This window comes from Ornithorhynchus anatinus, chromosome 10 (genome assembly GCF_004115215.2).
Source record: "Ornithorhynchus anatinus isolate Pmale09 chromosome 10, mOrnAna1.pri.v4, whole genome shotgun sequence".
Taxonomy (NCBI): domain Eukaryota; kingdom Metazoa; phylum Chordata; class Mammalia; order Monotremata; family Ornithorhynchidae; genus Ornithorhynchus; species Ornithorhynchus anatinus.
The window spans coordinates 52436968-52459627 of NC_041737.1; the positions used below are offsets into that span (position 1 = coordinate 52436968).

At 61.2% G+C, this 22660-nt stretch overlaps 3 protein-coding genes across 3 annotated transcripts; 2 read left to right on the top strand and 1 right to left on the bottom strand.

Annotated features, from left to right (window-relative positions):
- Window positions 1–114: 114 nt before the first annotated feature.
- RPL28 (ribosomal protein L28) lies at window positions 115–2115 on the bottom strand. Its single transcript, XM_029072686.1, has 5 exons — window positions 2019–2115; window positions 1818–1905; window positions 1609–1732; window positions 365–483; window positions 115–266 (listed from the first exon to the last, which is right to left on the bottom strand). The coding sequence occupies exons 1-5, from the start codon at window positions 2078–2080 to the stop codon at window positions 177–179; spliced, it is 483 nt and encodes a 160-aa protein (XP_028928519.1). The 5' UTR covers window positions 2081–2115; the 3' UTR covers window positions 115–176.
- A 3388-nt stretch (window positions 2116–5503) lies between these two features.
- LOC114814554 (germ cell-specific gene 1-like protein) lies at window positions 5504–7315 on the top strand. Its single transcript, XM_029072882.2, has 5 exons — window positions 5504–6006; window positions 6168–6215; window positions 6458–6610; window positions 6821–6932; window positions 7090–7315. Exons 1-5 carry the CDS (start codon window positions 5679–5681, stop codon window positions 7313–7315), a joined length of 867 nt encoding a protein of 288 aa, XP_028928715.1. The 5' UTR covers window positions 5504–5678.
- A 2548-nt stretch (window positions 7316–9863) lies between these two features.
- On the top strand, window positions 9864–22660 carry FAM71E2 (family with sequence similarity 71 member E2). The gene is made up of 12 exons (XM_029072852.1): window positions 9864–10051; window positions 10199–10344; window positions 10589–10743; window positions 14220–14502; window positions 15255–15339; window positions 15642–15736; window positions 16959–17101; window positions 17311–17357; window positions 18331–18389; window positions 18631–20005; window positions 22195–22286; window positions 22507–22660. The coding sequence occupies exons 2-11, from the start codon at window positions 10204–10206 to the stop codon at window positions 22209–22211; spliced, it is 2400 nt and encodes a 799-aa protein (XP_028928685.1). The 5' UTR covers window positions 9864–10051; window positions 10199–10203; the 3' UTR covers window positions 22212–22286; window positions 22507–22660.

Here is a 22660-nt window from a genome sequence, read left to right on the forward strand (position 1 = left end):
CCTCCTCTCAGAGGCAGCCGAGGCCAACCCGGGCCCCCAGCCCAACACCCTCCTGGCCCAAAAAATGCAGAAATCAGTCGAAACGGGGACTGAGGTGCAGAAGAAGAGGCTGGCTCCAAGATCACACGGTGGACGCTTTATTGGGGGTGGGGGGCGGGGGGCACCCGCAGCGATTCTCAGGCGCTCTTGGGGGTCCGGGCACGCTTCTTCTTCACCACCACTGGCTTCTGGCTCCGCAGGATGGCACTGGCCCGGCGCAAGGCAGCCTGGGGGGGGATGGAAGGAAGGAAATCATAAGGGCCTTGAACGCAGGAGGTCCCCCGTCCCCACCCGGCCCCGGGCTCTGGACAGCGGGGCCCCTCACCATGCGCAAGTCCTTGCGATACTTGTTTTTGCGGATGATGTGCCGGAGGCTGCTGAGCGTGGCCCGGGCGTTCTTGTTGATGGTCGTCCTCACGTAAGAGGTGGCGGGTTTCCGCTGGCCTGCGGGGCGGAGGGAGAGTCAGGGCCCGAGTGGGAACGCCTCGCCAAACCCGACCCCGGTCCTCAGTCCGAGAACTCCGAAGTGCCACTCCGAGCGCGGTGTGGGAGTCGGAGGCCGTGGGTTCTAATCCCCGCTCCACCGCCTGTCAGCTGGGTGACCTTCAGGAAGTCACTCGCCTCTCAGTGACCTCATCTGTCAAGTGGGGATTAAGACCGTGAGCCCCATGTGGGACAACCTGATTACCTTCTATCTACCCCAGCGCTTAATGCCATCATCATCATCCCTCCAGGAATTAAAACCAACAGTCAGTGTCCTAGCGGGGAGAAAGCCCCACTTGCTTGTGAGCTCGTGTGTCTGGATGTGTATGCACCCTGGAGGTGTGTGTGGGGGTCCTTAGCAGAGCCCCCAAATTGGACTGTTAAAGGGGTGTAATATGGAGGGGTTTGCTGGGGGTGGAGGGAGATTAGGCCAGCTCCCCCCTACCCCCACCTGAACCCAAGTGTTGGAGGTGGGGGGGGGGTGTCTTAGCAGAGCCCCCCAAATTGGAGTGTTAAAGGGATGAAATAAGGAGGGGTTTGCCGGGGGTGGAGGGGGATTAGTCCAGCCCCCTCTACTCCCCACCTGAATCCAAGTGTCGGAGGTGGGGGGGGATCTCAGCAGAGTCCCCAAACTGGAGTGTTAAAGGGGTGCACTATAGAGGGGTCTACTAGGGGTGTAGGGAGATTAGGCCAGCTCCCCCCTACCCCAACCGGAACCCAAGCGTCGGAAGTGGGGGGGTCTTAGCAGAGCCCCCAAATTGGAGTGCTACAGGGGTGCAGTAAGGAGGGGTTTGCTGGGGGTGGAGGGAGATTAAGCCAGCTCCCTCCTACCCCCACCGGAACCCAAGTGATGGAGGTGGGGGGCGTCTTAGCAGAGCCCCCAAATCGGAGTGTTACAGGGGTGCGGTAAGGAGGGGTTTTCTGGGGGTGGAGGGAGATCAGGCCGGCCCCCTCTACCCCCCAAGTGTCAGAGGTGGGGGGGATCTTAGCGGAGCCCCCAAACTGGAGTGTTAAAGGGGTGCAATATGGAGGGGTTTCCTGGGGGCGGAGGGCGATTAGTCCAGCCCCAGGCCCGGCCTCCCGTACCCGCTCGCCTCTTCAGCACCACCACGATGCCCTTGCCGTCGGCCGCGGGTTCCACGCCGACCGTCTTGCGGTGAATCAGTCCATTGTAGCGGAAGGAGTTGCGGGCCTTCAGGTTGTTGGGCTCCTGCGAGGGGGAGGAAGGGGGAAGGTTGTCGAGGGGCTCCGGGGGTTCCCCCGCCCCGCCCCGCCCCGCCCGAGCCCGCGCTCACCGTGCTGTAGGTCTGCTTGTTCCTCTTGATGAGAAAGCTGGAGCAGTTGCGGACCACCATCCACTGCAGATAGGCCGACATGGCGGGGCTGCGGGGAGAGTACAGTCAAGCGCTTAGCCCAGGGTAAGCGCTCAATAAGTAGGACTGAACGAATGAGACGCCGGTGAGACCAGGCCGCAGGACCGGCCGGGCCGGGCCTACCTCCTCTCGCCGCGCCGGCCGCCTCGCAAAGGGGCCGCCAGGGGGCGGGGCGGCGCTTTCATACCACCACGCGCTTCCGCTTCCGGCCTCCGGGCGGCCCTCGGCTCCCTTTCGGCTGGCGCTCGGGCGGAGTCGAAGCCGTTCGGGGCCCGTTCGGGGATTTCCGGCGGGGCCCGTCCGACTCTCCTCCCCCACCCGCCCAGCGTCGGCCGTGATCTTTCAACAAGGCTTTATTGTTTCCGACGCCGCCCCGCCATCCGAGCAAGGAGCTTTCAACAAGACTTTATCGTGTCCGAGGCGCGGGGGCAGGAGCCTTTAAAATGGGCCGGGCGGCGTTTTGGCTGCGGATTTTCAGCTTTGGGGTCGGGCCCGAGCTGTTCCTTTTCTTCCTCCTTCTCGCCCCCTGCCTCTACTCCTCTCCTGCTCCCCCTTCCTCTGCTCCTAGTCCCCTCCTTGCCCCTGCTACTCCTCCGTTCTTTGCTTCTCCTCCCCCTACTGTTCCCTCTTTCCCCTGCACATGTCCCCCCGTTTCCACTGCTCCTCCTCTCCCTCCTGCTGCTCCCCCTTTCCCTGGTCCTCTTCCTCCTGCTCTCGCTGCCCCTCCTTTCCCTGGTCTTCTTCCTCCTGCTGCTCCCCCTTCCCCTGGTCTTCTTCCTCCTGCTGCCCCCCCCCTTCCCCTGGTCCTCTTCCTCATGCTCCTGCTGCTCCCCTTTCCCCTGGTCCTCTTCCTCCTGCTCTTGCTGCTCCCCCTTCCCCTGGTCCTCTTCCTCCTGCTCTTGCTGCCCCCCCTTGCCCTGGTCCTCTTCCTCCTGCTTTTGCTGCTCCCCTTTCCCCTGGTCCTCTTCCTCCTGCTCTTGCTGCCCCTCCTTCCCCTGGTCTTCGTCCTCCTGCTGCTCCCCTTTCCCCTGGTCCTCTTCCTCCTGCTCTTGCTGCTCCCCCTTGCCCCGGTCCTCTTCCTTCTGCTATTGCTGCTCCCCTTTCTCCTGGTCCTCCACTTCTCCTGTTTCTCCCCCTCCTCCTCCTCCTGCCCCTGCTACTCCCCACATCCCCTGCTTCTCTTCCCCCTGCTGTCCCCCCCCCCCCGCCCTTCCCTTCCCCTGCTACTCTCCCTCCCTCTGCTTCTCCTCTCTTTCCTGCCCCTACTGCCCCCCTCTTCTTTTGCTCCTACTCCTCCTGCCCCTGCTACTCCCCTTTCCCCTGCTGCCCCCCTTCCTCTGCTCCTCCCTCTCCTGCTCCTCCTGCTGCTCCCCTCTTTCCCTGCTTCTCTCCCTCCTCCCCCTGCTGCTCCCCCTTTCCCTGCCTCTTCTCCCGCTCCTGCTCTTGCTGCTCCTCCCTTTCCCCGGGTCCTCCCGGCTCGCCAACCTCAGCCGCACCCTAGGCCACCCGCGGCCCGGACAGCTGGGAAAGGGAGGGAGCTCCCTCCCCCGTGCTGTCCTTTCCCTCAGGCCCTCCTCTGTCTCTCCGAGTCACCCTGTATTTTATTTATCGTCCCCAGCCTGGGCCTCTGCCTCCTGTGTCAGGTCCCCGTTTCTCCCTTCTTTTCCCCCGGGGTCCCTTTGCCTGCCCCTCTGGGCTCAGCCGCCCCGTGTCCCTCTTTCAATCGTATTTATTGAGCGCTTACTGTGTGCAGAGCACTGTACTGAGCGCTTGGAAAAGTGCAATACAGTAATAGACAATCCCCGCCCACAACAAGATCACAGACTAGGGAGGCTGTCTGGCTGTCCCTCTCTCCATCTCTTCCAGCGTGGCACCCTCCCCTCCCCAAGCACCTCCTCGGTGCCCCTCCGGGTACCTGCCCGGCTTCCCCCGACATCAAGAGGGCTCCTCGCGAGCCCTCCCTGGCCTCTCCCCAAGCTCCCGGGCGGGACCCTGCTCCGGACCCCGCTGCCGGTCCCTGGACCTGCCCAGGTCCCCGATTCCCCCTTGAGAGGACCGGACTCGGGTGAGCCCGGGAGGTGGAGAAGCCGGGAGAGATGAGGGAACAAGAGGACGGAGGTCCGGCATCTGACCTATTCTCCCTCCCGCCCGTCTCTCCTCTTTCTGCAGAACCTCGGAGGGTTCTCTGGGGCTCGACCTCTTCTCCTCACTCCGGGCCGCAGGAGTGGCTAGGCCCCCTGCCCTTCCTGTTGGATACCCGGGCTTCCTCCTTAGAGCTGGGGACCTCTTGACTCCCCTGGGAAGTCAGGTCAATAAAGTGTCTCCCTCCCAGCACCCCGATGTCCAGTTGGTCATTCTCCGTCCCCCAGTCTCGGCCCCTCGGGGCCACCCTTCCTCCCGCGTCCCCAGGCGATGCCGATCTGATCCATAGCCCACACGGAGGGGAGGGCAAATAGAGGGGATGAAAAGCTGGGAAGGCCTCTTGTAGGAGTTGTGATTTTAATAAGGCTCTGAAGGTGGGGAGAGCCATCTGAGGTCTGTCAGATGTGAGGAGGGAAGGCGTTGCAGGCCAGAGGCGGGATGTGGGCGAGGGGTTGGCCCCAAGATAGACAAGATGAGGTACAGAGAGTAGTTTGGTGTTAGGGGAGTGACATGCGCAGGTTGAACGGTAGTAGATCAATCCGTCGTATTTACTGAGCGCTTATGAGGTGCAGAGCACTGTACTAAGTACTTGGGAGAGATCAGCAAGGTTAAGTTAGGAGGGAGAGAGCTGATCGAGGGCCTTAAAACCCATTTTGCAGAGGCAGAAACTGAGGCCCGGAGAAGCAAAGGGACTTGCCCAAAGTCACACAGAGGGCGAGAGTTTTATTTTACAAAACAGTAAAATAGGGATTAAAAAGAGATGGTCAGAGAGATAGGACCAGAAAAACAGAGGTAGAGTAGAGAAATGAGTGCATGTGGCAGAGAGATGGAGCCTGACATTCGTGGTTCTTTTAATGGTGTTTGTGAAACGCTTACTACGTGTTAAGTACTGTTCTAAGCGCTGGGGTAGAGACGAGCGGATTAGGTTGGACATAGTCCCTGTCCCACACGGGGCTTACAGTCTCAGGAGGGAGAAGAGGAGAACCGAGGCACAGGGAAGTTAAGGGACTTGGCCAAGGTCACACAGCGAGCATTTGGCAGAGCCGGGATTAGAACCCAGGTCCTCTGACTCTTAGGCCCCTGCTCTTTTCACTATGCTTCGCTGCTCCTGAAGCCGTCGGAGGGATGGAGCGGGAAAGGGAGGAGTAGCGCAGGAGCACCGAGGGGGAGGAGAGGAGCTTGGTCTCCCCTAATCTGTAGGTCGTTTGGCCAGCTGGGCTCTGGGGGCGGGAGTGGCAGAGGGTGAGATGGAGGGGCTGAAGTAGGGCCCGAGCTGTCTTGGAAGAAGGATCGGCCGCCAGCTGCCTCCTAAGGCGCTTAGCGGAAGCCTCCCGTCCGCCAATCCCCGGGGCTCGCGCCAGGCTTCCCGCACCCCCGGACTCCCCTCCCTCGGCCCCCACCTCTTGACCCCGGGATGGACCGAGAGGTACCGGGGCCGGAGGCCCTTCGGAGAAGGGTCCCGGAGTCGGAGGAAGAGCGGCGGGAGGGGAACGGCCCCAGAAGGAAACGACAGAGGCGGCGCCCCTTGGAGCGGGTTAGAGGAAGACGAGCGGAGACGGGCGGACGGGCAGAGCTGGAGGGAGCCGGGCCCGAGGAAGGAAGGAGCCTCCCGGCGAGGCTCGGTGATCCCTCGGGGGCAGGATGGCGTCTCTGAGCCCCCGGGGCCGGGGCCGGCTGGCCCTGGCCCTGACCGCCCTGGCCCTGGCCCTGGCCTCCTTGGCCTTCTCCACCAACTACTGGTGCCGGGGAACCCACAAGGTGGTCAAGCCCCCCTGCCTGTCCGCCATCCGGCACGGCCGCTGCCTCCCTTCCCCCGGCCCCTCGGCCAACCTCACCGGGGGAGGGACTCCCCCTGATGCCACCCTGGACCCCCACGCCGTGCAGTACATCTGGGAGACGGGAGAAGACAAGTTCTCCTTTCAGCCGTTCCACGCGGGGTTCTGGTATTCCTGCGAGGAGCACCTGGGAGGTGAGAGCGCGGATTCCCGCCCCCTCCCCCCCAACCTCCCCCCCGGCCGGGACCCTCCAATTCCTGACCCTCTGCCGGAGCAGAGCCCCGAGACCGTTCGCCTCCGGGCCCACCCCCTGGAGCAGAGCCCTGAAGCCCCGGCTCCGCTTTTCTCTCCGCAGAGGAGATCTGCCGCAGTTTCATGGACCTGCCCCCTGAGTCGGAGAGAGGTGAGGTCTCCCTCCTCCCCTGCGTGACCCACCTCTAGAATTTGGGTCCCCTCCCCCCAGGGACCCCAGACTCATCCCCGTTGCTGCCCAGAGTGTTCCTGTAGAACTAGTCAGCTGGCCCCAAAGGGGAGGGTGTGGGTTGGGAGGGAGTCCCGAGCTGGGGGACCCAGGTGTCTGGGTCCTTGTCCAGCTCCTTATGTGTGTGTGTGTTTGGCTGTGTGGTGGGGGGGGGGGGGGATCAGGAGTGCTGTGGCTATCAGTAGCCTCTGAAGCCCTGTCCATCGCCCTGCTGGCCATCGGGTTCCTGCTGCTGTGCCTGGAGGCCGGAGGCCTGGGTGACCAGCTCCTGGGCTTAAAAGTCAACGCCTTTGCCTCCGTGGTCACCGTCCTGTCAGGTGAACCTCTCCCTCTCGGGAGCTCCTCTCCTCCCTGCTCAGTCCCTTTCTCTCAGGCTCCCGCCCTCCGTCCCCCTGGGGCCAGTGACCCCCCCCACCCCCCTGCCCCCGGGGAAGCCCTCTCTTCCTCTCCTCCCCAAAGAGCGTCTCACCACGCTCCTCCTCGCACGCCGCCATCTCCGACCATCCCCCCGTCTCCCCCCCGCACAGGACTCCTGGGCATGGTGGCCCACATGATGTTCATGACCGTGTTCCAGGTCAGCGTCCATCTGGGGCCCAAGGACTGGCGGCCCCAGAGCTGGTATTACGGCTGGTCCTTCGGGTGAGGGGCCGGACGTCTGGGTTCCCGGGGCGGGAGGGGGGCACGGGGTGGGGGAGGGAAAGTGGCAGGGTCTCGGGGGGCCAGGGAGGGGCTAGGGGCTGCTCCGGAGGCAGCCCCGGAGCCTGACGGCGCCCTACCGCCATCCCGTGCGCTCCAGCCTGGCCTGGCTGTCCTTCTCTCTGTGCATGGCTGCCTCCGTCCTGACGCTCAATGCCTACACCAAGACGCTGCTGGAGTTCCGCTTCCGCCGACGGATCTGGGAGCGGGGCGGCCCCCCCCAGCCGCCCGGGGGCCCCCGCCCACCCTGGGGCCCCTATGTCTTCGGCCTCAGCGACACCCTCCTGCCCACCCCGACCCCTGACCCCGGCTGGGAGCAGTGCTAGGGCCTCGGGGAGGGGGCCCCGCCCCTCCCCTCGGCCCCTCACACTTTTTCCTCTGACCTCGGACCCTCATCCTCACTGTCCAGAACTGACCTTCCCAACCCCCCTCCCGGTCCATGGATCGGGAACAGCCGGGCGGATGAGACGTGGGGCGTCCGAGCCAGATCGTGGGTGGTCCCGCTAGACTGGAGGCTCCTCGAGGCCGCGGAGCGCGTTTACCGACTCCGCGGCATCGGACGCTCCCAAGCGCTTAGTCAGGTGCCCTGAACTCAGTCGGCACTCAATAAATCTCATCGATCGTTTGGTCGGTCGGTCCTGAGGACGGGGGAGAGAAGCGGGGCTGGTGGAGAGAAAGGAGGGACGGAGCCGAGGAGGGTTGTGACGTGGGCGGCGGGGAACACGGGCCGCGGGCCTAGAAGGTGGGTGGGGAGAGGACGAGAGCTTGGAGGCCGATCCAAAGGCGTGGGATAGGACATAGGAGGGGTGAGAGGATTAGGCCGGGGGGATGGGGTTTGGGCAGGGGATCCAGTTGGGGCAGGAAGGATGATGGATAGGGTGGGGCACTGGGTTGGGGGACAGTAGGGGGGTGGGAGTAGGGTGGAGTGAGGATGGGAAAGGAGCGAGGGAGGGGTGGAGGCCGGGGCTGCGAGAAGGGATTGGGACTCAAACCTCCTCGCCCCATCTGGGCTCCCAGCTCCAGTTTGATTAAAGAAAATTAAATCTTAATCAGGAGGAGGTAGCATCCGGCTGGCTGAACTCGTAGGGCGGGGCTCATTATCCAGAGGCATCTGAGGCTCGAGGTGCCCTGAAATGGCCCGTCCCCGCGGGCTCTCCCTGGAGAGGGACCTGCTGGGAATTCAGTTTTGAGCTCACTGAGGGGGCTTATGGAGAAAGCAAAGGTCAGAGGTCGATTACCTGGATTCAGGGGCAGGAAGTATTTTGCCCCTTGGGAGATCTCAACCCCTTCCCCCCCCATCGGTGACTTGGGAGAGCCTCCGAAGCCCTTGGTCTCCGCTCTGGGATGACGCTCTGCCCTTCCCTCCTTCAGGGAGGGACAGCACCGTTAGCTGATCCTATCGATCCCTCCGTTGATCGATAGATTTTATGGAGCGCCTCCTGTGCGCAGACCACTGTGCTGAGCGCTTGGGAGAGAACGGTATAGATAGTAGACACAATCCCTGCCCTCAAGTTTACCTCCTGACAGGGGAAGGCAGACGCAAACAGATATTCCAGACAGGAGGAAGAGTCGAGGATAATCTATGTATGTGAGTGGGAGCTTTGGTAATAGGGTGGGTCAGTCATCAGGCGATCGTATTTGTCGAGCGCTTACCGTGTGCAGAGCACTGTACCAAGCGAGCGGGAAAGTACAATATAACTATAAATAGACAATCCCTGGCCTCAGCAAGCTTACAGTCTAGAGAGAGTCAGGTAGGTAAAGGTGTGCCAGGGAGGTTGTCAGCACAGAAGTGCTTAGTTGCAGGAAGAAGTGCCCAAGTGGCACTTTGGGGGGCTATAAAGTGGGGAGGAAAGAGGTTAATAATAATGACATTTATTAAGCGCTTTCTATGTGCTGAGCACCTATGGGAACCAGCCTCCTGGAGATGTCATTTCAGATCCCAGTGTGGAGACTGCCTCTCTCCCAGACCTCCTGCACTCAGTCAAACAGTTGATCAACTCATGGCATTTTTTGAGCGCTTACCGTGTGCAGGGCACTGTGCTAAGCGCTTGGGAGAGCACATTACAACAGAATCGGTGGGCACATTCCCTGTCCACAAGGAGCTTCTGGTCTAGTTTATAGTCTGGAGGAGCTTGGCGGTCTACTGGGGTCTAACCCCCCACCCCCCTCACCCATTCCAATCCCCTCAGCCCCCTCACTGTGCAATCACACCCTCCTCCCTCCCATCCCCACTCCCCTTAACCTCCTTGGGGGTTGGGGGGTCTTGCCCGGGGATGTGACGGGCATGGAATGATTGGTTTCCTGTCCTGTCTTTTCAAATAAATATTTGTCATTCCCCATTTGGCTTCATCTGAGTTCCTTTTTCTGGGCCGGTAGGCTGCTTCGCCTCCCCCACCTCCTCCTCCTCCACGTCCTTCCCCTTAGCCCCGTGCCCTGAGGGCAGCCCGGGAGTTAATAGGGGGAGAACCCCCAGTCTGGGGAGGAAAATGCCTAGTAATAATAATAGTGGTATTTGTTATGAGCTTACTATGTGACCGGCACCGTTGTAAACACAGGTACAAAGTAATCAAGCTGGATACGGTCCCTGTCCCACATGGGGCTCCCGGTCTTAATCCCCATTAATCCCCAACTGAGGCACAGAGAAGTGAAGTGACTTGCCCAGGGTCACTCAGGAGACACGTGGCAGAGCCGGGATTAGAGCTCACTTCCTCTGACGGCTAAGACGGCGCTCTTTCCACTAGGCAACGTTGCGGTGAGGTGCGGAACGGGGGTCTTGGGGTAAGTTTGCCTGGGTTCCATCTCTGGAATGCTGCCCTTCTTCTCTCTGGTGACAGGCGTGATGTCACAGTGGCTCCCCTGACCAGCTCTCCCCTCTCTCCCTGCCTCAGGCCTGTCAACTGTCCCACCAGAGGATCCGCTGTCCTTCCCGGAGCCCATGGCCGGCCTTTCCTCCATTCTGTGGACCCTCTTGCCTCTCTCTTGTCCTTCGCCCAAGCCGCTTGGTCTCCCGGGCCTCTGAGGGGCTCCTGCTTCCTGCCGTAACTGTGAGACCTACCCACCAGGTGGGGGACTGGGCAAACCCCCCCGCCCCCCAGGAGACAAGCTGAAGGCCGTCTGTGGGGGACGAGGCGGGGTTCGGGGTGGGGGTCCTGCGTTTGGGGAGGGGGAGCCGTGGGCCAGGATGTAGCCCGATTCTCCCTTCCCCCTAGCCACCATGAGGAAGGCCCCCCTCACCAGCAGCGAATATTCATTCGGGGGCTGGATCCCCCTGCTCGGGGGGCTGCATAAGACCCTTCAGTCCGGCGAGTACATGCCCCTGCGGCCTCTGCCCATGTTTGAGAGCCAGTTCGTTCAGGTACCTGCTGGGCTGGGGACGGGGGGATGGGGAGGGCTGGGGGGGCTGGAGGATCGGGGTGGGGGGTGGGGGTCTTAGATCGGGGAGCAGATTGCTTTCGGAAAGAAATGGGGCGCCACCCTCTCAGGCGCCGGTAGGCCTAAGTCGGAAAGGTCCCGGCAGGTGGGAGGCGGGAGGAGCGATGGGGGGAGAGTCGTGTCTCTGGGGGGGTCCCAGTCCCTTCTCCCTCACCCCTCCCGCACAGGTGACGAAGAGGGGGCAAGCCGTCGACCTGCACAACCGCGTCAATCGCGTGGCCCTGGGTATTGCCGCGTCCAGGCCGGGGCTGCCGCTTCCCGACCTGCTGCTGGTGGCCCGCCCCTCCTCCCCTCCGGAACCTCCCGGCCTCGTCCTCACCCGGTACCGCCACCCCTCCCCCCAGAGCTCCCTCAACCCCCTAGGCTCGCCCCCATCAGGTACCGACCCTCAATTCCAGAACTCTCTTGCTGTCCCCTTTCCTCCTACAGACTCTGATTCTCCACAGCCCAGAGCTGGGAAAAGATGGGCAATCACAGGGCCGGAGGGAGGGCTTTCCTTTCTGTACCTGGGTGTTTGCATTTCTGGATCAGGGGTCCTTCTTTCCTTCCCCATCTCCCCACCCGCCTACTGTGGCCTCCCCCTCCCCTTCCCCAAGTGCCCGGCTATCACCGTCCCCCCGACTCGGAGACCCTTCTGGTCCCGGTATTTTCTAAAACTGGAGCTGTGGGGGAGCCCACCCACTTTGAAAAGGGGCTGGGGGTGGGGCTCTTTCCCCAGACACCATCAATCAGTCAGTCGTATTTATCGAGCGCTTAGTGTATACATACCGCTGTACTAAGTGCTTGGGAGAGTACAATGTAACAGTAAACAGATATATTCCCTGCCCACAACGAGCTTGCGATCTAAAAAAGCCTGTAAGATCCCTATTCCTTTGGCATTCCTCTTGCATGGGAGACAAGAGAGGAGTGGGCAGGTTGGGATTAGGACCCAGTTCCTTCTGACTCCCAGTCCCGTGCTCTGTCCACTAGGCCATGCACTGTGTGTGTGTATCTGCAGCGTGTGCCGTTTCTCTGAGCGGTGAGAAGAGAAGAAAGAGCAAGGATAAATGTATTTGATTGACTGATCGACTGACTGACTCTCTTGGTTCTGGTGGTAATGAAGGGGACCGAGGGCCTCGTAAGGAGAAGTGTATAGAAGATTGCCTAGGGGACCCCTCCGTCCCCAACTCTCTGCCGTTCTACCTCCCCGGCCCGGGACCTGAGTTGGAGCCGGAGCCAACGGTCCGGTTCAGGTTCTTACGCACTGGGGTTGGGGCTGGGGGCGAGGCGGGAGGAGCTGGGGGGCCTGAGGTTTCCCGAACTGAGGCTGGTGGGGAAAAGGAGCAGCTGCCCTGAGCTGCCCTCTGCACCCCCGGGGGAAGAAAGCCCTCAGTCCCCCTCTCCTCCACCTGCCCTACATGTGGGCTCCCCTCCCACCACCCCTCTCCTTGGTGTTCCCCACGGCATCGGCCCCCAGAAGCCCTGCATCCTGCAGGCCTGGGAGAGGGAAAAGAACCCCTGGGGAACCTGGGGGAACCCCTGAGCTAACTGGGACTTTCCCCCCTCCCCGCCTCAACCGCCCCTCTCCCAACCCCATCCCCACCCCTCCACCTCATCTTCCCAATCTCTGACGCCCCCTCCCCACCTCAACTGCTCTGTCCTATCCCCGGCCCCCCCCCTCCGCCTCAGTCACTCTGTCCTCTGCCCGTCCCTTCCTGGTTCCCTGGCTCCCTCGGATTCAATCAGTCAACAGTCAGTCGAAGGTATTTATGGAGTGCTCACAGGTATTCATTGATTGGTTTGGTTTTTTTGGTGGTGTTTGTTAAGCTCTTATTATGTACCGGGAACTAAGAGCTGGGGCAGATTCAAGCTAATCAGGTTGGACACGGTCCCTGTCTCACATGGGGTTCGCACTCTTAATTCCCATTTTACAGGTGAGGTAACTGAGGCACAGAGAAGTGAAGTGACTTACCCAAGGCCACTCAGCACACAAGTGCCAGAGCCAGGACTAGAACCCCGGTTCCCTGCTCACAAGGAGTTTACGGTCTCAAGCAGGGAGGCAGACGTTAAAATCACTTACCGTTAGGGGAAACGGCAGGGTGTAAGGATACGGGCAGACTTGCTGAGGCTGGGGGTGGGGTGAACGTCAAGGTATTTAAGAGGTGCAGACTTAGGTGATTCAGAAGGGAGAGCGAAGAGGGGAAATGAAAGCCCAGTCAGAGAAGGCCCCAGGGAGGAGATGTAATTTTAGTAGGACTTTGAAGGTGTGGAGAGTTATGGTCTGTCAGATATGAAGGAGGAGAGAGTTCCAGGCCAGAGGAAGAATGTGGGCGAGGGCTCAGCGGTGCGATAGACGAGATCGGGGACAGTGAGAAGGTTGGCGATAGAGGAGGGCCATGCGCGGGCCGGGTCGGAGTAATTCATTCATTCAATAGTATTTATTGAGCGCTTACTATGTGCAGAGCACTGTACTAAGCGCTTGGGATGAACAGGTCGGCAACAGATAGAGACAGTCCCTGCCGTTTGACGGGCTTACAGTCTAATCGGGGGAGACGGACAGACAAGAACGATGGCACTAAACAGCGTCAAGGGGAAGAACATCTCGTAAAAACCGATGGCAACTAAATAGAATCGAGGCGATGTACAATTCATTAACAAAATAAATAGGGTAACGAAAATATATACAGTCGAGCGGACGAGTACAGTGCTGTGGGGATGGGAAGGGAGAGGTGGAGGAGCAGAGGGAAAAGGGGAAAATGAGGCTTTAGCTGCGGAGAGGTAAAGGGGGGATGGCAGAGGGAGTAGAGGGGGAAGAGGAGCTCAGTCTGGGAAGGCCTCTTGGAGGAGGTGATTTTTAAGTAAGGTTTTGAAGAGGGAAAGAGAATCAGTTTGGCGGAGGTGAGGAGGGAGGGCGTTCCGGGACCGCGGGAGGACGTGACCCGGGGGTCGACGGCGGGATAAGGCGAGACCGAGGGACGGCGAGGAGGTGGGCGGCAGAGGAGCGGAGCGTGCGGGGTGGGCGGTAGAAAGAGAGAAGGGAGGAGAGGTAGGAAGGGGCGAGGTGATGGAGAGCCTCGAAGCCTAGAGTGAGGAGTTTTTGTTTGGAGCGGAGGTCGATAGGCAACCACTGGAGTTGTTTAAGAAGGGGAGTGACATGTCCAGATCGTTTCTGCGGGAAGATGAGCCGGGCAGCGGAGTGAAGAATAGACCGGAGCGGGGCGAGAGAGGAGGAAGGGAGGTCAGAGAGAAGGCTGACACAGTAGTCTAGCCGGGATATAACGAGAGCCCGTAATAGTAAGGTAGCCGTTTGGGTGGAGAGGAAAGGGCGGATCAGCGAGGTGAACTCGAAGGGGCTGAGCTGATTGAGTTCTTTAAAGCCAATCAACCAATCGGTGGTATTTATCGAGCACTTACTGTGTGCAGAGCACTGTACTAGGCGCTTGGGAGAGTACGGTATAATAATAAAACGGACACATTCCCTGCCCACCACGAGCTTCCAGTCTAGCTGATGGGAAGGAGTTGCCGGTGGCGGCTCCCTGGGAAGTTCTCTCCTGTCCCCCATCCCCGATCTCGTCCCTTCTCCCTTCCAATCTGCCCTCTTCTCCGACCCCCAATTTTTCCCACCCTCCTGTAAATCCCCCATCCCCCAAACCGCCTCCGGCCCCTCTGCCTGCCTCCTCTCCCTGCTCGGCTCCCTCTCCACTTCCGACTCCCCTATCTTCCCCTGCACCCTAGCCAGACTTGGCTCCCCGATCTCCTGGGGCTCCCCCGAACCCACAGCCCCTCACCTGCCCCCCCCCACGCCTCCCGCCCCCCCAGGATGTTCCCCATGGACCAGGTCCGCCTGTTTATCCACGACATGTCTGTGCAGCGGATAAAGATGCGTCTGGCCACGGGTCGCTCCTTCTACCTGCAAATGGACATGCCGAGGGACGAGGCGGGCTTTGCCTTCGACCGCTGGCTCCGCATCATCTACCTCTTGCGCGGCCCCCCTCCGCCCTGGGACCGCCAGCCTTCCCAGTCCCCCACTCAGCAGCCCAGCCTCACGCCTTCCAACCGCTCCACCCGATCTTCGCTCAGGACCCAGGGCCGGCACCTCCCGGTGAGTCCGGAGGCCTGGGTTTCTGGGGACGGGCGGTCCGGGGAGTGGGAGTGGGTGATGGAGGAGCGGGGGTGTAGGGTGTTGGGGGATAATAATGATAATTATTATGCTATTTATTAAGCGCTTACTCCGAGCCGGGCACTGTTCCGAGCAATGGGGTAGATGCGAGGTAATCGGGTTGGACACGGTCCCTGTCCCGCATAAGGCTCGCGGTCTTAATCCCCATTTTCAGATGAGGGAACTGAGGCACAGCGAAGTGAAGTTAATTGCCCAAGGTCACACAGCAGACGAGGGGCGGAGCCGGGATTAGAACCCATGCGGAGCCAGGTGGCGGTGGGGTCTCCAGGGAAGGGGGCTTCGCTCTCGTTGGGGTGGGGAGGAGGTTAAGGGGCGAGGAGAACAGTGCGGCCTGGTGGAAAGAGCACCGGCTCGGCAATCAGAGGACCTGGGTTCTCACACCCCTCGCCTGCCGGGTGACCTCGGGCAAGTCACTTCTCTGGACTCCCGCCCCTCATCTGTCAAATGGGGATGAGATCCCCGTTCTCCCTCCCCCTCAGACTGCGAGCGCCGTGTGGGACAGGGACTGTGTCCGACCTGACTATCCCGGATCTACCCCAGCGCTTAGGACGGCGCTTGGCACATAGCGCTTAACAAAGCACAGTTGTGATTGTCACTGGATGAAATCCGCTCTCCCGGGGTCTCGGCTGGGTGGCCTAACCTCGCCCCTGCCCCTCCTTCCTCCTCCTCCTCAGGAAGAGGATTCCGCTCAGGGACTTCTCGCCGAGCAGGGAGAGTCCGCTCTCAGTATGGACAGGCGAACCGACACCTCCCAGTCTGGTGAGAGTCCTAGAAACTGTCTCTTCTCCACCTTTCTGATTATCTCCTACCTCCCCAAGTGCTTAGCACGGTGCTCGGCACAGAGTAAACACTTAACGGGTATCATCTTTCCCAACCGATCGATCAATCCAGGGTATTTGTTGAGCACTCCCTGTGCGCGGAGCACCGTGCTAAGCATTCGGGCCATTCCGCGGAGCAGGTGGGCCAGCTCCCCACCCCCTCTGCTTTCAGGTCTCTGGCTCGGCGCCCCTGACTCTGCTGGTTCCTGAGGTATTTAGAATCCATCTCTTTCTGTCCCGTAGGGTCTTCCCTGATGAGTCAGTATTCGCGGAGCGCTTCCAGCAACATCACCATGCAACACGGCCCCCCCCGGCACTGGAAGGATCTGTGGAGAGAGGTGACAGCCCCCCCCCCCTCCACCGGGACCAGAGCAGAGCCAAACGGGGAGAGCGGGCTGGGACCAGTGCCCTCGGGGCGGGGGCGGCCCGGCGCCCACTCCTTCTTGGTGAAGGCTCCCGGCTCCCAACTCTGACTTGAGCACATCTCTCTCCCTCCCCCCGGGATTCTCGCTCTCTTCCGCTTTCTTCCTTTCTCCCTCTGTCCCGCTCTCAATCGATCGATGGTATTTTGGAGCACTTACCTTGTGCAGAGCATTGTACTAAGCTCTTGGGAGAATACAGTACAACAGAGATGGTAGACATATTCCCTGCCCTCTTCCCTCTCTTCCTCTCAATCAATCGATGGTATATATAGTGAGCGCTTACTGTGTGCAGAGTACTAAGCGCTTGGGAGAGTACGATATAACGGAGTCGGCAGACACGTTCCCTGCCCACAGGACATCATAGCCTCTCCCCCTCTCTCAGTTGATCAATTGTATTTATTGAGTGCTTACTGTGTGCAGAGCACTGTACTAAGCGCTTGGGAGAGTACAATATAACAGAGTTGGTGGACACGTTCCCCACCCACGACGAGCTTACAGCCTCTGCCTCTTTTTCTCCCTCTCCTTCTCTCCCTCTCTTGATCAATGGCACTTACTGATAGCTTTCTATGTGCAGAAAGTTGTCCTTTAGTACCGCTCGGAGAGTATAGTACAAAAGAGTCGGTAGCCATGTTCCTTGTCCATAAGGAGCTTCCAGACTACAGGGGAAGTCCGTAGACCTTCTCTCCTTCCCGTTTCCAGGCTCCCCCTGGCCTCTTTCCCTCTCTTTCAGTGTGGTCCACTGAGTGCTGACTATGTGCAGGGCACTGTACTGAGCACTTGGGAGAGAACAACAGAGTTGGTAGACGTGTTCTCTGCTAACAAGGAACTTACAGCCTCTCCTTCTCTCTCTCTCTGTTCCCCCTCCTTTTTTCTCTCCCTCTCTCCCTTTACCCCTCTTTCCTTCTCTCCCTTTCTCTCCCACTCCCTCTCTCTATCTCTCCCTTTTTACCCCCTCTTCCACCGTGCTTCTTTCTGTCTGTCCCTCTTTCACTCTCTGGCTCTCCCTCTTTTTATCTCTGTCTCTCTTTCTTCCTTTTATCCTCTCTCTGTCTCTCACTCTTTCTCCCTCTTTTCCTCTCTCTCTTTATCTCTTTCCCTTTCTCTCTCTTTCCCTCTCTTTCTCTCCCTCCCTCCACAGGATATGGAAAATATATTGGTTTCCCGCCCAGTGGGAAACTCACTGCCACTGATCCGGACCCCCATACCAGGGACATCTCGGGAATCCAGATATCAACAGCCTCCAACCCGCCCCAGATCACCGCGCGCGGCCTCGCAGACGAGGTAGGACTGGGTGTCTGGGCTCGAGGGATCGGACCCCTGGGTCCTAAGTGGAATGGAGGTGGGAGGTGGGATTCCTACTTCCTTTACACTGAGTTTGGAGTCTAAGGGGAAAAGGAGGGGGTGGGGTGCCAGGAGGGGAGGGGAGGAGGAAGAGAGGGAGGAGTGGGAGAAGAGCCAGCAGCAATCCTGTGGCAATCGGCTTTCCTCAGGGCCTCTTCTAGACACTCAGCTGAGAGGCCTAAATCACAAGACAAAGGTAATAACTTGGGGGGTTGGGGGGCTGGGGGGCTGGCCTAGGCTCTTTCCAATGCTCCTTCTAATCGAGTGCCGACTGTGTGCAGAGCACTGTACTAAATGCTTGGGAGAGAACAAGACAGTTAGTAGACACGATCCCTGCCCTCATAGAGCTTGCAGTCCAGCTGGGGAGAAACACTAAATTTCAGGTAGTGTGGCCTAGTGGAAGAAGCCTGGGCCTGGAAGTCAGGGGTCCCGGGCTCTAAATTCCAGCTGTGCCACTTGCCTCCTGGGTGACCTTGGGCAAGTCACTTCACTTCTTCGGGTCTCGGTTCCCTCACCAGTAAAAGGGGGGTTAAATGTCCATTCTCCCTCCCCATAAGACTGTGAGCCCCAAGCGGGACAGAGACCGGGTCAGATGGTAGATCGGATATCTACTCCGGTGCTTGGTACGGTGCTCGGCGCATAGTAAGTGAATAGAACAAATAGAACGATTATTAGGTAGGGGGAAGCAAGTGAATATAACCGTAGGGACCGGAAGTGCGGTGGGCGGTGGGGCGAGGGTAGAGTGAGTAACCAAGTGCATAGAGGTGAGGACTCAGGTGCACAGATGAGACAGGAGGGGAGGAAATCGGGTGCGAAGATGAGTTACGAGGGATTGTTTACCGTCTGCTGTCACTTCCCTTCCGACGGTGTGTTGGGCCCGTTGGTGGATCTCCCTGTTTGAGCTCAGGCTGTTTGAGCTCAGGCCTCTGCCTCAGCTTCCCTCAGGGCAAGAGGGGGCTGGCTGTGGGGCCGGCAGCAGATCAAAGGACCCTCACCGGCCCCGCTTCCTTCCGGGTCTGGGGTCCGGCCTCCCCGCCCCCCCAACTGGGCCCCCTGAGCGCGAGGAGACTAGTCGACCTATCCTCCTAGTTTGCAACTTGTCGGGTCTCCCCCGGGGGCGGGAGCTCGGTCGCATCACCGACTGCCGATCTCCCCTCTCTCCCCGCCAGGCCACCCGACCATCAACACCATCTTCAGCGCCGTCTCCCGCTCGTTCCACAAGCCCCGGGTACGAAGGCCGCCGGGCTGGGTTCCCGGCACGCCGGGTTCCCTGAGCGGACCGGGCCCGACGAGCCGGAGACCGGGGGTCCGAAGGGGAGCCTGGGCAAGTGCGGGGAGGGGGAAGGAAAGGGACCGCACCTGGGGTGGAGCGGGGAAAGAAGGGCACCTGTGACTACCAGGGTCTGGGGAACTGGGGGCAAGAAGTAGAGGTGGGGTGACTTGGGTGCTGACTCCCCATCCTTCCCTAGGGTCTTCCCTCACACAAGTCCAGCTGGCTCTTCAGTGGAAGCAGCAGTTCCAAGAAGAGTAGTGGAAGCCGCTTTTCAGAGGCTAAAATTCCCTCTTCCTTTGACCCTTTCCTGGGTCCCAACCGCCTGGAAGCCCCTTGGTTGGAGTCCTTCCCCAGCGAGAAGAACTGGAGAGCGCTGGACCCTCGGGAGCTAATGGACACTGTCGACTCCTCCTCTTCCTCGTCCTCCATCACCTTCCCCGCCTCCAGCCCTCCGCCGGAACCGCAAGAAGGGGCGGCGCCCTGGACCTCCGCCCTGCTGGAAGGGACCGAGTGGGAAGGCCAGAAGAGACAGAGCCCAGGGAGAGGGAGAAGAGGGGCCGCGGCAGGCCGTGGCCAGGGAGGGCCGGCCCCAGGCAGAGCAGACGGGGGATTGAGCGGGGGCCTCCTCGTTGCATCCAGGCCGAGATCCAGTGAGAAATCTGGGGTGTCCTGGGCGGATTCCACCGAGAGACCCGATGGGAATGCCTCGGCCAGGGTGCCGGGAGCTTCCCACAGGAGCTCCAGTGAGCGATTCAGAAGAGGGGCGTCCCCAGAAAAATCCAAGAGGGTTCCCGGTGGAAAATCGAGCGTGGTGTCCTGGGCGGATTCCGCCGAAGGATCCCTTGAGCAATTCCCCGAGAGAGCTGTGGGAGTCTCTGAGAGGAGCCCCCACGTTTCTCCCACTGAGCGATCCAGAAGAGGAGCTTCCTCCGAGAGAGCAGAGGGCACTGAGAGATCTCACGGACGACCCGCCGAGAGGGCCCCGGGAGTTTCCGAGAGGAGCCCCCACAGAGCCGCGACCGAACGATCCAGAAGAGGGGTTTCCTCCGAGAGAGCCCAGGAGGGTACCGGCGGTGCCGGGCGCCGGGCAGGGAGCGCCGAGAGATCTCACGGACGCCCCTCGGAGCCATCCGTGGGAGTTTCTGAGAGGAGCCCCCGAATTCCTCCGACCGAACGGTCCAAGAGAGGGGCTTCCTCTGAGAGAGCCAAGGGGGGCTCCGGTGGTGCCGGGCCCCGGGCCGGGAGCACCGAAAGGTCTCACGGGCGACCCACCGAGAGAGCCACGGGAGTTTCCGAGAGGAGCCCCCACAGAACTGAGACCCAGCGATCCAAAAGAGGGGCTTCCTCCGAGAGAGCCCAGGGGGGTGCCAGCGGGAGGTCTACGAGGGTGTCCCCGTCTCACGGACGACCCGCAGAGAGATCCACGGGGGGTTCCGGTGGAAGACCTGGCGTTTCCGCCAGCGAGCGATCTGGAAGAGGGGTTTCCTCCGAAAGAGCCAAGGGGGGGCCCGGCGGAAGACCCAGCGCTGCTCCAGACAAACCATCCGGAAGAGGGGCTTCCTCCGAGAGAGGCAAGGGGGGGGGCGGCGGAAAATCCAGCACCTCTCCCAGCGAGCGATCCGGGAGAGCGGTTTCCCTGGAAGCCAACCAGGGGGATTTCAGCGAGAGATCCAGTGGGGTCTCCTGGGCGGATCAACCCAAAAGATCCCCAGGGCAATCCGTGGAGAGATCCGGGAGGACCCCCAGAGGGGACTCTCTGATGACTCTCAGTGAGGGCCCGGGAAGCGGAAGACCCAAGGGGGCTTCGGGCGGGTGGTCCAACGAGGCGTCCCGGGCGGAGCCCGAGGAAGCGTCCCGTGGGCCGCGGGCCGAGAGATCCCCGGGGGATTCCAGGCGGAAAGCTAACGCGGCTCTCAGCGGGGGAGACAGGAGCTTGGCGTCCCCAGAAAGATCCAAAGGGGCGGGCGGCGGGCGGTGGGCCGACTCCTCAGAGAGATCCCGGGGCCCGCCCTCAGAGCTGTCCTCCATTTCCAGTGGGAGATCTGGCAATCTCCTTGGAGATGGATCCCTCAGCGGGGTATCCCAGGACACAGTCAGGGACAGACTCGTTGTGCCCCCCCCAACCCCTTCCAGTAAGATTTCTCTCAGGACAGCGGCGGAGATATCCAGCCAAATATCGGGTCCAGGCGCCGGGGTCGGGACGGACCCCGGCGGGAGGCTGGCCGGCAGCGCCGGGGGGCTCTCTCGCGGAAGCACCCTGGAGGGACTCAGCTGGACCAGGGGTCAACCGGTCCTAAGGGAAAGCACCACGGTGCGACCCGGCGGCCAATCTGCCCCGAGGATCCAAGAGGTCTCAGGGATGTTGCCCGAGCCATCCAGTGGCCCGTTTGTCCCTAGGGAGGTCTCAGAGGGCTTCTCGAGGGACTCCGCGGCCACCCTCTCAGAGACCTCTATCTTAAGCTCCGCGAGATCCCCCGAGAGAGTCAGGAGATCAAAAAGGCGTTTTGCGGGCTCATCCGCTTCGGGCGAGTCTTGGGAAGACGAGGAAGGGTGGCGGGAAAAGATCCGCCATCGCCACGCCACCCCTTGGCCATCGAAGCACCCCAGCCAGCTGACCCTGGAGCTGAGCTCCAGCGACTCGAGACTGGAGAGCCTCCCCTGGCTCCAGATGGTCCGGGGCCTGTCCCACGGACGCGGCCCCGATGCCCCCCAGACCCAGGCCCCGCGGCCTCGGGCTCTGGCCCCGGAGGGGAGGGAGCCGTCCCGGAGGGCCGTCCCCCACCGGGGGGGCTACGGTTCCTCGGAGCGCTGTTCTTCGGTTGGCGTTAACCTTTCCCAAGTTTCCGCCCAGTTGGCTAAATTGGTCAACCGGGATTCCCCGTCATACTCTTCGACTTCCTTCCCATCCTGGAACGGCGACTCCCGGGGACCCGGGTCCCAAGGCTCCGGCCTCCTCACCCCACGGGCCGGGGGCTCGGTCCAAGGCTCCAGCCGACTGCGCAGCCCCCTGCCCGAGATCTCCTCGCAGCCGGCTCCGATCTCGGCCCAGTCTCCCCAGGGCTCTGGAGGATCTTCTTGGGAGCTACCCGGGGAGCGGCGGTCCGAGGCGTCCGGGTGGTCCGAGGCGTCCAGGCGGTCTGAGGCGTCCAGGTGGTCCGAGGCGTCCGGGCGCCCTGGCAAGGCGTTCCCACGGCCTTCCTGGGTCTCGGACCACGACAGCGTTAGCTCCGTCCAGATGTCCCAGACCTCCTTCCCCTCCATCACCCCATCTTGGGCCTGCGACCCGACTGGCCGGCCCGGGAGGGCAGAGAGGAAGCCGTCCCGGCCGTTCAGCCTCTCCCAGGCCTCTGGACGTTCCGGCCACCCGATCTAAGGTCTCCATGCGTTTGTCTCAGGTCTCTTGTCGACTGCTTAAGGTTTCACGGGACTTGGGCCGCTCTGGTCAGCTGACCCTCACCCCACCCCCGCAAACCCTTCTCTCCCCGGCCCCTTAGGCCCTGCTCTCCGCTCCGCTTGGGGACCTGATTTTTCCAAGCCCCGCCTGGCTCCCGTTAGAGATCCAGGGCCCCCTGCTCCCCAGCCCCGACGGGGTCTTCCTAGGGTCGGGGACAGGTGATGGGGGTAGAGGTCCTTATATGGGGTGAGGGTCTACATCCCAGGAACTGGGCTAAACGAGTCTCCTGTCCGACCTTCCCCTCCCTTATCTTCCCCTCCATCTCTCTCTATCTCTCTCTCTCCCTCTCTCTCTGCCTCGTCAAAGAATCCCCGAAACTCTGAACTGTGGACCACTCCCCGCTACGGAGCCTCTCTCTCCTGAGATCAGGCTCCGCTGCAGCCCGGAGCCAAAGCCAGGTAAGGAGGGGACCCTCAAGCCTACCTCTCCCCTCAGGGACTTCCAGGTCACCCCGGCCCCAGGCTCTCCCCGCGACCTCCCCCGTCCGCTCCCCTCAGGGCCCCCCGGGCCCCCAGCTCTCCCCGGAATCCCAACGTCCCCCTCCGCCCCCCCACCCTATCCTGTGGAGTCTGGCTCTCCCGGAAACCTGCAGCCCCTCACCATCTCTCTTCTCTACAGGTTCCTGTTGCTCTTACCCACCCCCAGGCCTGGGAGCAGAAGCCCCACTTGGGAATGGAAAAGTTGCAGCGGCTCTCCCGCCGGGGGGATTTGGGATTCGGGGATCTGGCCGGCCCTCTCCCCGTTCTCCATTAAAAACCTTTCCCAGAGACCA

Excerpts from the sequence above, each read along its gene's own strand:
- LOC114814554 (XM_029072882.2), top strand. The coding sequence starts at position 5,679 with ATGGCGTCTCTGAGCCCCCGGGGCCGGGGCCGGCTGGCCCTGGCCCTG. Across the intron at positions 6,216-6,457 it reads GCCCCCTGAGTCGGAGAGAG|GAGTGCTGTGGCTATCAGTA; the intron begins GTGAGGTCTCCC and ends GGGGGGGATCAG. Across the intron at positions 6,611-6,820 it reads CGTGGTCACCGTCCTGTCAG|GACTCCTGGGCATGGTGGCC; the intron begins GTGAACCTCTCC and ends CCCCCCGCACAG.
- FAM71E2 (XM_029072852.1), top strand. The coding sequence starts at position 10,204 with ATGAGGAAGGCCCCCCTCACCAGCAGCGAATATTCATTCGGGGGCTGG. Across the intron at positions 17,358-18,330 it reads GCCTAAATCACAAGACAAAG|GCCACCCGACCATCAACACC; the intron begins GTAATAACTTGG and ends TCTCCCCGCCAG. Across the intron at positions 18,390-18,630 it reads GCTCGTTCCACAAGCCCCGG|GGTCTTCCCTCACACAAGTC; the intron begins GTACGAAGGCCG and ends ATCCTTCCCTAG.
- RPL28 (XM_029072686.1), bottom strand. The coding sequence starts at position 2,080 with ATGAAAGCGCCGCCCCGCCCCCTGGCGGCCCCTTTGCGAGGCGGCCGG. Across the intron at positions 1,733-1,817 it reads ACAAGCAGACCTACAGCACG|GAGCCCAACAACCTGAAGGC; the intron begins GTGAGCGCGGGC and ends TCCCCCTCGCAG. Across the intron at positions 484-1,608 it reads GGTGCTGAAGAGGCGAGCGG|GCCAGCGGAAACCCGCCACC; the intron begins GTACGGGAGGCC and ends TCCGCCCCGCAG.